This window comes from Notechis scutatus, chromosome 12 (genome assembly GCF_049901735.1).
Source record: "Notechis scutatus isolate UNSWTSFEM ecotype Mainland chromosome 12, rNotScu1.2, whole genome shotgun sequence".
NCBI classification, from domain to species: Eukaryota; Metazoa; Chordata; class Lepidosauria; order Squamata; family Elapidae; genus Notechis; species Notechis scutatus.
In genome coordinates, this window is record NC_142020.1 from 9,147,935 (window position 1) to 9,163,049 (window position 15,115).

At 43.2% G+C, this 15,115-nt stretch overlaps 1 protein-coding gene across 2 annotated transcripts in view; it reads left to right on the top strand.

The window, feature by feature from the left end:
• PIGQ (phosphatidylinositol glycan anchor biosynthesis class Q) overlaps positions 1–15,115 on the top strand; it is a 35,769-nt gene that overhangs the window by 5,807 nt on the left and 14,847 nt on the right. For both annotated transcript variants that reach the window (XM_087973235.1, XM_026680722.2), the window contains exons 2-4: positions 1,452–2,133; positions 10,505–10,636; positions 13,396–13,516. In XM_087973235.1, coding sequence (XP_087829361.1) covers positions 1,463–2,133; positions 10,505–10,636; positions 13,396–13,516 — 924 coding nt within the window. In that variant the 5' untranslated portion in view covers positions 1,452–1,462. The remainder of the gene's footprint in view (positions 1–1,451; positions 2,134–10,504; positions 10,637–13,395; positions 13,517–15,115) is intronic.

The window sequence follows — 15,115 nt, forward strand, 5'->3', positions numbered from 1 at the left end:
GACATTGGAGCCTTCTACGATTAAATGCTGGGTACTCCAGCTGGGCTCTCTATAGAAACTTCCCATTAAAAACTTAATTGCTTTTTAAACTGCAAAAATGTGAGTACGTAACACCCCATATTATGCTGGGGTTTAGAGAGGATCCTGAATTTCTTGTTTTGTGGGCGGCATCAGCATCATGACTTTCAATGTCTTTGGAGGAAAAACCAGCATTTGACTTAATATCTCAGAAGAAATGCTTGCTTTTAATTAGACCACCCAGTCCTTTCTTTCAAGAGAATCCCAGTTCTGAAGTAGGAAATTGCGACCGGCTTTTGAGCCGATTCATTAATCTAATCCGCCATGGCAGTCCTTGTGCTTGCTAGTGTAATCATCTGATTAATTAACTTAATTGTTCCCGTGGCAGCTGTACAAAGAAATGCCACTTTATCCACATTTCATAGTTGGAAAATAATAATAACAATTGGAGACCTTTTTAGCTCCCCTTTGTCCTGTAATTGGTGATTATCTGAGAGATGTCTAACATGTTTGTTCTATTATATTTAGATGCCATCTTTGTACAACTCAAGAAAGCTTACGTAATGTTCCCGTCTCCTCTTTTCCTCACAAACAACCCTGTAAAGCAGATTGGATTGAGAGAGAGAGAGAGGGAGTAGAAGGGAGAGGGAGGGAGGGAGAGGAAGGGAGGGAGGGAGGAAGAGAGACAGAGAGACAGATATCTATATCTATCTATCTATCTATCTATCTATCTATCTATCTATCTATCTATCTATCTATCTATCTATCATCTATCGACCATCTATCTATCTATCTATCTATCTATCTATCTATCTATCTATCTATCTAGAGAGACAGAGAGAGAGAGAGAGAGAGAGAAAGAGACAGAGAGAGAGAGAAAATCGCCAGCTGGTTTTTCTAAGGAAGGACTTGAACTCACAGTCCTGGTTTCTAACCCAGGACTGTAATCAACTACCTCAATCCGGCTCTTACATTTCCCCTACGCTCAAACACAGATAGTCCTTGACTTATGAACCCCATTGAGCTCAACATTTCCGGCCTTCCGGAAATACCGGAAGTGCTGAAAAGGGCCCATTTTTCAGCCTCCCAAGGCTGCGGAGGCTTCCCTCGAGCCGCCAGGAGGGCAAAACCAGCCTCAAACGGGCCAAAAACCAGCTGGGAGGCACACGCATGCACAGTGTAGGTAAGGGGGCGGGGTGGGGGTGTTGCATGCGCATGCATAGGGAGGCGGGGTGCATTGCATTGTGGGTGCCCTCCCACGTGCTTTTGGCACACCACAACAAAAAGGTTCGCCATCGCTGATCTATAGAAACAACAACAAAAGTACTTCCTTCAGTTTAAGGCTTAAACTCTTTTAATTTGCTCCAGTGCCCAAGTTCAGAAAGCAGCTTGTTTATTTCATTTTTTCCCCCCTGCTTCCTTATACATTTCAGATTTCCACATCATGGCGTTTAAAGTCTTTTTCCCTCTTTGCTGCGCTTCGGCTGAAAGTGGCCTTCTGATTGGACGCTGGATTCCAGAACAGAACTCCGTTGTCATCCTGGCTGTGATCCATTTCCCTTTGATTCCCGGTCAGGTGAAGCAGTACCTCTCCAAAATGCAACATGCCACCCAAGTCCAACTGTCCGTGTTGGGTTCTTGGACTAACAGCCAAGAAAAACAGACTTTGCAAAGGTTCATGGAAGACCTGGGCACCATTTTTTCCCAGGGCCCCTGGATCCAACTCAGCCGGCGAAAAGACAGCAAGTTTTGGAACTGTTTGGCCACCTGGAAGGAATCCAGCGGTGGTAGCGACATCGAAGAAATCATCGTGATCTATTACGACCAGCGTAAAGTGATGTTGTCAGAGCTTCACCCTCCTAACAGTCACGGGGTTCCTTCCGGTCAGAAGGCAGTTGACGCTTCCAAGCTAGCTGCTGTGTTTGACACCGTTGCGAAAAGCCAAGCGCTCTTCACAAAGGACCGGTATGACGAGGGACCCATCAGGCTCACCCACTGGCAGTCTGAAGGGGTGGAGGCCAGCATTATCGTAGAACTCTTGAAACAGGTGTCTGTCCCTGCTTGTGCGCTGATAACACTCCTCCTTTCCTTTGTGGCTGGCTGCTGTCAAAGCAGGTAGGTGGGTCGAATGGGAGGAAATGACGGGAAATGGTAGGATTCAAAAATGGGGAACTTTTCCCTAAGCGACAGAGAGCTCACCTTTAGTAGAAGGGAGTACACTGTGCCCTATTTCACTTGCTCTTGAAACGTCAATGTTTCCGTTCGCAAATGCGTCAAAGGAAAACAAGAGACAGATCTTGTCGCCAACCTGATTCTCGATTCTTTCATGTTGAGGGGTGGCTTGGAACAGTGCTCTTCAAGTCATGCCTGATCGCTCCTTCCCTGGAGCACAGAAATCCCAGGGGCAGAATAGACTTTTGCAATAAAATGGATTGTTTGTTTGTTTATATCCCACCTTTATTATGTTTATAAATAACTCAAGGTGGCAGACACACAAAACTCCCCCCTCCTCCTATTTTCCCTCATGACAACAACCCCTTTGAGATGATGTAAGCTGAGAAAAAAATGATTGGTCCAAAGGCACCTAGTCAGTTTTCATGCCTAAGGCAGGACTAGAACTCACTGTCTCCTAGTGGTTGACTCAAAGTCACCTAGTCAGTTTTCATGCCTAAGACAGGACTAGAACTCACTGTCTCCTACTGGTTGACTTAAAGTCACCTTGTCAGTTTTCATGCCTAAGGCAGAACTAGAACTCACGGTCTCCTAGTGATTGACCCAAAGTCACCTAGCCAGTTTTCATGCCTAAGGCAGAACTAGAACTCGCTGTCTCCTAATTTGTAGCCTAGTGCCTTCGCCACTAAACACATTGGCTCTCAGGAGTTAACTCAGAAGTGGGAGTTTAGCAGTTGCAAGGCCCCATGTTGTCGACTTTCCATCCAGGCTAAGGCCTCCCAGTGTTTCGAATGGAAGATCCCCAAAATGCCAACCTCCCACCCCCTCCCAATTCTGAGTGGGTGTGGAATTAAAAAGATTTTTGGGGTGAGCTTATACTTTAGAGTAGGCTATCAGAGGGGATCTTGTTGTACTACAAAGAGGGATTGAAGTTTGGTTTCCAAGCTGGCAAAGGGAAGCTTGATTAATTCCATTTGGATAGTATCTTCTCAGCCATTCAAACCTTAGCAAGTGCAGCCTTGGGCTACGAAAACAGAAACCATAGGCGGGTTTCCAACTGAGTAATACTGTCGTAAAAGATTACAGCTACAGTATTCATACTATCTGTTGGAAGTAGAAGCTTATTAGCTTTCACATGTATTTGAAGTGCCTGTGGGGGAACTGAAGGCCTTTGGAGAAACAACAGTCTTGTGCATACAGATGACTAACATCAGCCTGGTTTAAATCATTTTCTGTTGAGTTAATCAATGGTTATTTGTGAAACATTCATTGAAAGTTAGATTGTTGAACTGCTAAAGAAATGGGCAGAATGTTGCTCACATCCTCAGGATTCTTGCTGCCACACAGGGAATCTTGGACCTAATGGATGATGAGAACTAGTGGCCTTTTTCCTGAGATAAAGTCGGGAAAATATACTAGGATAGACAAAATGTATGGACCAACTCCCAGAATTCCCCAGCCAGCATTCCCTGCGCTCCCAAAATTCCCCAGTCAACTTTAAACATGTGAATTTCAATTCCCAGAATTCCCCAGCCAGCATTCCCTATACTCCCAGAATTCTCCAGTCAATTTTAAAGGTGTGAACTTCAACTCCCAGAATTCCCCAGCCAGCATGTTAAAGGTGAGTTCTGTGCTGTCTACACAAGATCCCTTCGTTCTTTAATCAAAGTTGCATCCTACCAGTTTTTCTATAGGAGGTAATCAAGCTTTGCCAATACAATTAGAAGTACGAGCATTGCAAATGGCGGTCAGTTTATATTTAAAATGCTGTATGTTTTGAAAGTCAGTTTGACTTTGGTTAGGACATGGGCCTAGAAACTGGGAGGCCATCCGTTTTAGCCCTGACTTTGGCATGAAACCAGCTGTCTGATCTTTGGCCGGTCGCTTTCTCTCAGTCCTAGGAAGAGGGTGTTGGCAAACCACTTCTGAAAGACCTGGCCAAGAAAACAGCAAGGGACTTCTTCTCCAGGCAATCTCTGAGAATCAGACACGATTGAACCGTGGGGTGTGTGTGTGTGTTAAGTTTTATCATGCAGGCTACAAAGAGTGATATGGATGTGAGCGAGGCGGTTACCTTCATTGTACATTTAAGGGTTTTGGGTTGCTCTTTAGTGCCATCTCTTGGTTAGAAAGGGTTACTTTACATTTATCTTTTTAAAAGAGCCAGTTTTACTTGTCTATGGAGATTCTCAGTCATCCAGGTTGTGATTGTCCCAAAGGTGCTTTTTTCAAGAGGCTGAAGAAACTTCTTGGATGAGAAGCGAAACATCTTCAAAGTAAAACCAGAAAGTCCAGTTGCCTCTTGAAAAAGCATCTTTGAGACAGCAAGTTCACTTGTGATTCGATTTGCAAATTTTCCTATGTTTATCAGAACTCTTGATAATTCACTTTTGAGCCCCTTTCTCTCTTTATGGTGACTTGTATAGAAATTGTGTAATATTTCTGACATTCCTTCAGACTTTCTGAAGTCTAAACCCTCTGGATTGGGCATTTTAGGTACATTATGGTGTCCGTTTGGGGAATGAGTTTGTGGTTAATTTGTTCAAATTCATTCAATAGTTGAGAATATGAAATGACGGATTCCTAAGAGCACACAGGTTGTGCTCACTTAACAGTCCTTGAATGGCAAAATCCCAAACAGTTTTACAGAAAGTCGACAAGGTATTCAAGTAAAAAGCTCTGGAGTGCTTTATTAAAGAGAAAAGCGTATCATTTTTCTGACAGTCTTAAGCAAGAATATAACCGTATAAAGGGCTTTCTGACTCTGTACTGCACCCTTTTACCCATGAATACAGGATTGATATATTCTTTCATAAAAACAGTTAACATTTCTGGAAATTGGAATTAGCTGTTGGAAAAAACAAATGGCTCCAACAAATGCTAGTTTTTTTTTTTAAAAAAAATAGTTTGGGCGTAAGATTGTTTGCTTTTTGCTGATTCATAGGCTGGAAGCATACAAAATAAAACCCTGAAAATATTATCTGATCCATTAACATTCCTTAACTGCTCCTTCCCAGTAGCAAGGCCTGGGACAGGGAGATTTAAAAGCTAAACGATTCTCGTCTCATCCTGACAAACTGGAGAGAGAAAAAATAGTCACTACAACTATAATCTGGAGCGGGTATATTTTATATAAGCAGCATGTTTCAAGTTCAATGGAATATGGAGCCATTTCAGCCTGGCTTAATTTATATCCTGCCTTTGCGTTTGGAACGCTCGTATTCAACCCATAAATAGAATAATAAGAGGAAATGAAATCCCATCAAGCTGAAGAGGGAAATGCAAGCCACATGAACCTGAGGTCACGCATTGCGCATAAGCAGCCATTCCTCAAAATTTTATTTTATTCCATCTGCCAATTTCCTAGGGATTCTGTCTGGGGAGGTTGTACTTGGTAGTTAGACAATGCTACATTTGAAGGATCACGTTTTGTTCACTGTGGCCCATTTGCCACTTCTTTTTACCTGTCAGCTTTCTGCTACTTCGTTATTACCGTACCTTCAAGAGGCATGAAATAGACTAGTGGTGGCTAACCTTTTTGGGCTCCTGTGCCAAAAATTGTGTGCGCGCTTGCATGCTCGCGCTCACGTGCCAGCACCCAGAAGGCAATGCGCGCCTCCCCTCATGTCCCCTAATACAGTGATCCCCAACCTTTTTACGCCGTGGCCCGGCACCGGCATCAGCTGGGCGCGCGACCGTGCACGGCATCAGCTGACCTCACCGGAAGCACTTTTTCATCAAAAAGATGAGGCGGTGCCAGCGCTTCCGGTGAGCTTTTCCGGAGGCAGAAAAGTCAATGAAGTGGCAGGCATCTTTTGATGAAACGTGCTTCCGTGAGCTTTCTACCCAGAAAAGTTCACCGGAAGCACTTTTTCATCAAAAAAGATGGCGGCGCCCAGCAAGCCAGCGGCCCGGTAGGACTTGTTCCGAGGACACCGTACCGCAGACCGGTGGTTGGGGACCCTGCCCTAATAGACTAATGTCGTTTTCCGTGATGTACGCAGAGCATTTGTGCCAGCACATGCTGCAGGCAACTTACCTCTGCATGGAGCTTCACACAGCAGATTTGAGCTGAGCCTTTTCGGCCTCCCAAAGAGCTTGAGGAGGCTTTGCAGCTTCTGCAAACTTTGTAGGCCGAAGGAAACTAGCTTCGTCACTTCCCTTTTCCAAAAAGTACCGGAAGTGACGAACGGGCTAGTTTTCAGCCTACAAAGCTTGCAGAAGCCTGCAGAAGCCTTCCTCAGTTTTGGAGGCCGCAAAAGGCCTCAAACTGGCCGAAAATCAACTGTGAGGAGCGTACATGCGCAGTGAGGTAAGTTTGCTCGTAAAGCATGTGTGCTGGCACAAATAGCTCTGCGTGCCATCACGGAAATAGACATTAGTCTGCATGGATGTACATACAGGATGTATCAAAAGTCAGACCCCACAGGCCAACAATGAGCCATAGAAGACATCACGTTAGAATTTGCAAATGTGTTAAACTATATTTAAGAATATTCAAAAGTCACATATCGAAGAAGTCAGGAAATTGTTGTTATTTGTCGGGCTAAGCCCAAAAACAACAAAGACCTTGGGGGTCTTCTAGTCCAACCCCCTACTCAAGCAGGAGACCATACCATTCCAGACAAGTCCAATCTCTTTCTAAAAACTTCCATTGTTGGAGCATCCACAACTTCTAGTGGCAAGTAGTTTCACTGGTTAATTGTTCTCAGTGTCAGGAAATTTCTGCTTAGTTCTAGGTTGGATCTCTCTTTGATTGATTTCCATCCATTGCTTCTTGTCTTGACTTCTGATTCTTTGGGAAACAGGATGACTGCCTTCTTCTTTGTGGCAGCCCCTCAACTATTGGACCATTGCCATCATGTCACCCCTAGTTCTAGACTAGACATACCCATTTCCCGTAACCGTTCTTCATATATTTTAGCCTCCAGCCCCCTAATCATCGTTGTTACTGTTCTCTGCACTAAACCCCACATCTAAATCCCAGTGGGAATATCTGGACTTTGGAACTGTTGCAATCTTTTTTTTCTTGGAAATTGGATTGAAGGACATGGAGGGTGGATTGAACCAAGGACAGTGGTACCTTTGCATGTAAAGCTTATACATTTATTTGTTGCAATATATATATCCCGCAGCAATCCATCCAGTTCCTGGGAGCAAGCACATCTTCTAATTGCTTTGTGTATATATCTTGTGTGATTTGATTCTGCAAACCGAGGCTCTTATCTCGCATCTCTGTTCTCCTCTCCAGATATTAAATACTAGATCTTTGAAAACGTGTTAATGAAGAGACTGCACTTGTCACTTCCAAGCACTGATTTTTAGCTCCAGCAGTTGCTCTTAATCACACTTGTGGACATAATTTATTAGAAGGCATTGGGAGGAAATAACCCCTTGTAATTAGCCTTCAGGAGATGACACAGTGATGCCTCTAAAAGTGCATCGTTAATTTTGAAATGTCATACGGAATTGAACTTTCCAGAGCTATGCCAGTTTATTGTCCAAGTGAGCAATGGCATATGTTAATCCACCTTCCAGGGCAAAATTCCCAGCTAGGATGTCGGGGAGTAAAGTTTTGATTTAGGCCATGAGTTTGATACTGTCAGCCACAGGTAGTCCTCAACTTGTGACCCCAATCGAGCCCCAAATTTTTCTTGCATAAAGGAGACATTTGTTAAATGAGTTTTGCTCCATTTTTACGACCCTTTCTCGCCCCCAGTTGTTAAGCGAGTTCCCTGCATTTGTTAAATTAGGAACCCGGCTGTTAAGTGAATCCGGCTTCCCCAGTTGACTTTTCTTGTTGAGAAGGTCGCAAAAAGAGGCCAAGTGACTCCAGGACACTGAGAGCCGTCATAAATATGAACCAGTTGCCAAGCATCCGAATTTTAATCAGGTGACCACGAGGAAGCTGCAAAGGTCATAAGTGTGAAAAAACATCCCTAAGTCAGTTTTTTTTTTTTTTTAAACAAATTTTATTTTCAAGACAAACAATACATAAATACACATAAACACAAAAACATAATAACATAAAAAATCTCTTTTCTGAAAGTTGCTTAGTCCGGGTTAAAACTCTTGGTACAGACACAAATTCAAATTCATATTCATTTTACATACCATTTCATATCTTATTAACATTTTCAATTTTCTATATGACTTCTCTCTTTTAAATTTTCTCAATTTTATTTTATTTTATTTATCTCCTCTCAATTCATATCATAATATTTATTATTCTTTGTCTGTTCTATTCAGCCAACCATTTATTTTTCTTCTTTAAAAAGAAGAAAGACTTCTCCTGTACACTATATGGAGTATGATGCCTTTATCTCTTTCCCCACTTAATACACATGACATACATTGGGATTCTGTCTGGTACATTCTAAAATTATACTATATTATCAAAGTAATACAAATCTATTCATTAATATCGATATTCATTCATATCTTAAACGTTTAACTCATTGCTTTTCAATTAAATCACATACTTTTGTGGGAGCCTATTTTCCATAATTATTCCCCCCACATCACATATTATAGCTCGATATTTCATTAAAATGTTCCTCCCTTCTACTTCAAATCACATTTCACAAAAAAAATTCACTAATATACCATATTCTAATCATTAATATTAACAATCATTTATATCTTAAACATTTTATCCATTTCAATTAAATATCATGCCTTTGTGGGAACACTTATGCTTTCCAAAAGTATTACCCCCCACATCACAATCTTGAATCATATTTCATTACAGTACTCCCTTTTTCTTAACCAAAATTTCACTAATTTATATTAAATATTTTATCACATTTTAAGTTACATATTGTTTCTAATTTTCTATGATTACTTCTGAATACAGGTATAAAAATGCAAGCTTATGTACCTTTCTAGAATCCCTTTAACAATAAGATTTATCCATTATCTCTAAAAACTTTTGCTTCTTAACATCTTGCTCCCCACCATTAGGGCTTCTCATCCCTTCCTTTCTCTCTTGCTTCTTCTTCTCCTTGTCCTCTTTAACCCCTTGTCTCTCCACCTCCCTTTTATTCTGCTTTCCCCCTTTCTGTTGTTTCTTAACATAATGTCCCCTTTTCACCTTATTCTTCTCTTTTGGGCTGTTTTTCCAGATCTTAAAGACCTTTTTCCCTTTTTCTCTTGCTTTTTCCCTTCTCCAGTCAAAGTCATTTGTTCATCAAAGATGGCTTCTTCTTCTTCTTTGTCCCCATCATCCTCATTCTGCTTCACATAAGTATAAACCGCCATTTCTAAGTATTGAAAAATAGTATCAAGACCATCTTCCCCTCCTTGTTTTTCTCTTTCATATTTTTGATATATAAGTTTCAATCCATCCATAGATGATGCCATTGTGTAGAGAAAAAGTTTTTCCAAACAACCACCCAGATGTTTTAATCAGAAGTAATTTCAAAGGTTCCAAAATCACCAAACAATCCAAACAGACTATTTCTTTTAGATACCTTCTTCTTCTTCACTTTCTCTTTCTGGGGTTAAAGTAATCACAAATCCTTTTCAAATATATTTTTTGGAAGTTTTTTTAATGTTTAAGAACTCTTTGCAATTCTAGGCAATCTTCTCCTTATTTTCAATTTTTGCTCTGATTTTTTTCACTCTCCCTTCCCACTCACAGCCAAAAAGGTTTTTGTTTTTTTTCCGCTGTCACTTTAGGAAGGAGAGTAGAACAAAGAAAAAACTTTCCCCTTTAGAGTATTCGCAGCTTGTAACTCTCACAAGGAATAATATATACTTAGCAGCCTTCAAGGTTCCAGGTCACTTTCTCCTGTCTTGTCCCGGTTAGAAGCAACTTTCACTGTTCTTCCAGCTTTCTCCCTCCTGCACCTGCTTTCCCGGCTGCAGCTTTCTTTGTGGCGGCCATTGCTGACCGCCGTTCCTCCGCCTCGGGAAAAGGGGGTTTAGCCGGCTGGGGAGGGGGTTTGCGGCACCCCCAAACCCCCTGCCGGATCCCCCTGTCTTCAGCTGCCTCTACGGGGCAGCTATATCCCCAGATCCAAATGGATCGGGGAGAACCTAGCGACAAACGCAGCAGGGATCGTCAGCGCGAATCCCTGCCGCCGCCGAAAGCTTGCAAACCGGAAGTCCCCTAAGTCAGTTTTTTTCAGTGCTGTTGTAACTTTGAACAGTCGCTGAATGAACTATTGTAAGTTCAGGACTACCTATAAAATGCCTTTGCCCAACACTCAAAGGAATAAATACTATTGTGTTGCTTTCTGAGAAGGAAGTTGGATCCTTCATTAGCAATGTTGATTTCATTGGGGTGCACGTCTGTTGTTTTTTTCTCCAGGGCGGTGACATTTTGGCCCCTGTCCTTCGTCTGGAGCAAACTTTCCACCTACGAGCAATTGAGGCATCGCTTCCAGCATCTCCAGGTCATCAGCAGTGAGAAGGCGGCTTCAGATCAGGCCCAAACGATGAGGTAAGAATTCCACTGCACAAAATGTTCTGTATGCCAATAGGCTCCAGATGACCAATATCCAAAGATCCTACAGGAAGGTTGACTTACAACAGATCCTTTAGCGACCGTTCAGAGTTACAACATCACTGAAAAAAGCGACACCAACAGGCACATTGACCTACAGTCAGGCTACGAACCCCTCAGAATCCAAATCAACCACACAGCTAACCAGAGACCGCACCGGCCTTCAACCAACCCGTTCAGAGAGAGACAGGGAGGGAGGGAGAAAGAGAGAGAGAGGGAGGGGGAGAGAGAGAAAGAAGGAAAAAGAATGAAAGAAAGAAAAAGAATGGAAAGAGGGAAAGAAAGAAAAAGAGAAAGAAAGGGAAAAAAAAGAAAGAAAGAGAATGGAAAGAAAGAAGAAAAGAAAAAAGAAAGAAAAAGAAAGAAAGAAAGAAAAGAGAAAGAAAGAAAAGAAAAAGAAAGAAAGAAAAAGAAAGAAAGAAAGAAGAAAGAAAGAAAGAAAGAAAAGAAGAAAGAAAGAAAGAAAGAAAGAAAAGAAAGAAAGAAAGAAAGAGAAAGAAAGAAAGAAAGAAAGAAAGAAAGAAAGAAAGAAAGAAAGAAAGAAAGAAAGAAAGAAAGAAAGTTATCAAACTAAGGCATGGTCATAAAGTTGCCATTTTGGTGCCAGTAGGTTTATATGCAAAGAGGCGGAAAAAAGGGACTCTCTTGATATTGTGGTATTGTCTGTGTGTGTGTGTGTGTGTGTGTGTGTGTGTGAGAGAGAGAGAGAGAGAGAGAGAGAGAGAGAAGTTTTTTTTATAAGTGAGGATAGAACATTCTGTTTCCCAAAATATAATTGTGCGTGTGGGCACGCTTCTCATTGTTTCTATAAACATTCTGTTCCATTGCGTTTATATTTTGTGGTGCTGCACCTGAGACAATCACATTGGACTGAGCATTTTGGGCTTTTTTCCTCCCCACTGCTGCTGCCCCCGTACCACTGCCCACACAACTTCCATTTCTATCCAGCAAACGAGAGAGTTGCCCAGGAAACAGAGGCTGCCATGCCAACCCCGGCACAGCTGTAGGGAATATCTGTACAGCACCTGCCTCTGCATGGTTGCAGAAACCTCAAATGCCTTTGGAGGACTCCTGGATTCTACTTTTCCCTTTACACGTAGTCCTTGCCTTACCACCATTCGTTTAGTGACCATTCAAAGTTACAACAGCACTGAAAAAGGTGACTTGCAACCGTTCCTCGCAATTACGACCGTCACAGCATCCCCACAGTTGTGGTGTAGCATGTTTGGAAAATCTAGCCGATGGTGTCTTATTGTAGGAGAGGACCAGGCTGAGCCCGAGGGAGAGATCAAAGGCGTTATCAGTCATGAGTCCCTGAGTACCCACAAGAGATCTAAGTCTAGTCCACCTTGAATTCCTTTCTATTCTTATCTCCCACTCGTTTCCCTTGACCGCTAGTAGTTCAGATTCTTGTGGAGAGCTCAAGTTTGAGTTAAATCTATGTATATAAAAGCGAAATGCCACTCACGCGTCATCACAAAATCTCCAGAACCATAAAGCCTACAAACTTGAAATTTGGCACGTATGTTCCTCTTGGCTTCTAGGTGCTCACTAAGAAAGGATTTTTCGAAATGACCATCAGAGCATTAGTATTTCCTATATTATTATTATTATTAACACACTTTGATGCTAATGTTCTGACCCAACCAGGTTCCCAAAGAGCAAACACAGACAAAGGCAGCAGCCCCCACCTTTTAAGGTTTAATAACGAATTCTGTTCCTTTGCAGATAAAAGGCTGCTTTCCACTAATTAGCTCCGACAAGAAAGAGCCTTGCCAAGTTGTTCGTCAGTGCGGCCAAAAACCCAGTGATAAGAACTAACTTACAAGATTCTTCAAACACGAACTAAGATGTCCACCAGTTGAGCTTCAGAGCTTCTTTGCTTTCTGCAAAGAATGCTTTTTTCAAACCTGGCTTTTATCCTCTTGAGGGAGGGGCCATTACCTTGCAGCCTTACTCCCGAGTCGGCTGTGCTGCTATAATTGTTCTTTCCTCCGAGTAATCCTTCGTGCACGTGCACTTGGCACAGGCTCCTCGGGAACCTCCTCATCACTGCTGCCAGCCCCCACAACCTCTGAAGGCAGCAGTCCACTCCCTGATGGTCCTGGCCCCTCATCTGAGTCCTCGCTCTCCTCAGCCGTCTGCACCTGCTGCTGGCTAACCACAACAGCTAAGGAGTTCTACTCCCCCTCCCCACCTGAAAAGAAATCTGTTCCAAATACAAAACACGAGCAGAGGAGTTTCAGTTTCAGTTTCACAGTAGCAAGCAGCTTTAGTCCAGAACAATTGAGCTAAGCCACACCCAGGCTCCTTGCTGTCTCCTTCTTGCTCACACAGCAAATACTGCTTCAGTTTCAAAACAGCCCTCAACTCTCTCACACACTGACAGGACGCGAGCCGATGGAGGCTGGTAGGCAGAGGCAGATTTTTTTTTCTCATTTTCTTCCCCCCAAACTAAGCCCAGCCACATAGTTTCGTAGCAAAACACGGCTATCGAGCTAGTCTTTATATACAATTGAACTGGCTGGATCTCCTGATTTCCCCTCATGCTTGACACTTATTCAACAAACGATGCAGCATATAAACTTGGTTCTTATCCTAAAAGAAAAGCTTGGACGTGTCTGGATTTGGAGGGACGCTTAACTCTACCCGACATGTCAAACAATGTTTTGTTTTTGTTTTTCCCCCCAACACAGGAAAGCCAACATCTTTATCTCTCTCCTCATCGACATGGCTCTGGGCATCCTGCTCATGTCCTGGTTGTATCAAATGAACTGGATCGGTTATCTTTCCAGTGGCCTCGTCCCAATGGCCGATGTAAGTTCTCTTTGCGCGCATCCTGCACCGAAGTTTAACTCCGCCTGGTCGTAGTAGTATTCAGGTAGCCCACAGTCAAGTCTGATCCTGGGAATTAGACCAGAGTTCCCCAGTGTTTCCGGTTTTGTGGACCAATTGGGGTGGGGAGGACAGGGGATGGTTTCCGCAAACAGCCGGCAAGCGTGCACAGCTCCATTGTGTGAGTGAGGATGAGTGTGCGTGTGCGCACACACCCTTGCTGGCCGTTTCCACAGCCCAGTTGCAAACCCCACCCCACCACGTGGCCCACAGATCCCTGAACTAAACCCTGCACCTTAGTCTAGCAAATGTTGATTTAAATTCTCCCTTGCTTAACATGTGTGCATGTAGTCCAGAGGTGATATTCAGCGGTTCTGACCCGTTCTGGAGAACCGGTAGCGGACATTTTTAGTAGTTCAGAGAACCGGCAAATGCCACCTGACTGGCCCCGCCCCATCTATTCTCCGCCCGCTGAGTCCCAGCTGATTGGCTGAGTCTCCTTTGGTTGCCCTGCACAGGAGAACGGAGCTGGAAAGCAGGTTAGTGGGGTGGGGAGGAATGAGAGTTTTGCAGTATCCTTCCCCTGCCACGCCCACCAAGCCAGCCACGCCCACCAAGCCATGCCACGCCCACCAAGCCATGCCATGCCCACCAAGCCACGCCCACAGAACCGGTAATATTATATTTTTTTAATCCCACCACTGATGTAGTCCCCAAGGTGCTTTTTCTTCCCAGGAGGCAACTGGACTTCCTTATTTTCCTTTTGAAGACGTTTCCCTTCTCATCCAAGAAGCTGCTTCAGCTCTGACTGGATGATGGTGGGGAATGGAACCTGTCGGAGCTGAAGCAGCTTCTTGGATGAGAAGGAAACGTCTCCAAAAGGAAAAAGAAGGAAGTCCATCTGCCTCCTGGAAGAAAAAGCACCTTAGACAACCATGACCTGGATGGCTGAGAATCCCTACAGGCAAATGTGTGCATGGCGTTGGCGTCCACTCCAGTTGGGTAATGGTGGCGATTCATTCATATTTCAGTCTCTGCTGCCTTCTAACTCTTCTTCGTCAAAGAGCTGCGAAGCAGCGGAGGGCAGGCCGGCTTTCCTATCTATCAAGCAATCATGACTTAGATGTTGGTTTAAATATATAAGCACCATCACACACACACACCCTTCTCTTCAGTGGAACGTGGACAGAAGAGAACTTTTGAAGAGCTTAGTCTCATATTAGCTGAGACTTCGATTGAGTTTCCATCTCCGGCCTCCTCTTTTGACTTCAGATGCTTCGCTTAATAATTGCAAATAAAGGCCTGAGCTGCTTCAGATTCCTTTCCCTCTGGTCCAGGATCAAGTATTTATCCTGGATTCCCTCCAAAGGCTGTGTGACCACAATGTCACTGTGGACTAGCATGCAGAGCCAACAGCCCTCAGAAAAGGTATTCCTACCACAAAACGCTTCTCTTAAGCGGTTCATTGCTCATTGTTTTAGGAAAGCATCTCACTACCCATTTTAAGCAATATATATATATATATATATATATATATATATATATATATATATATATATATATATATATATATATATATAT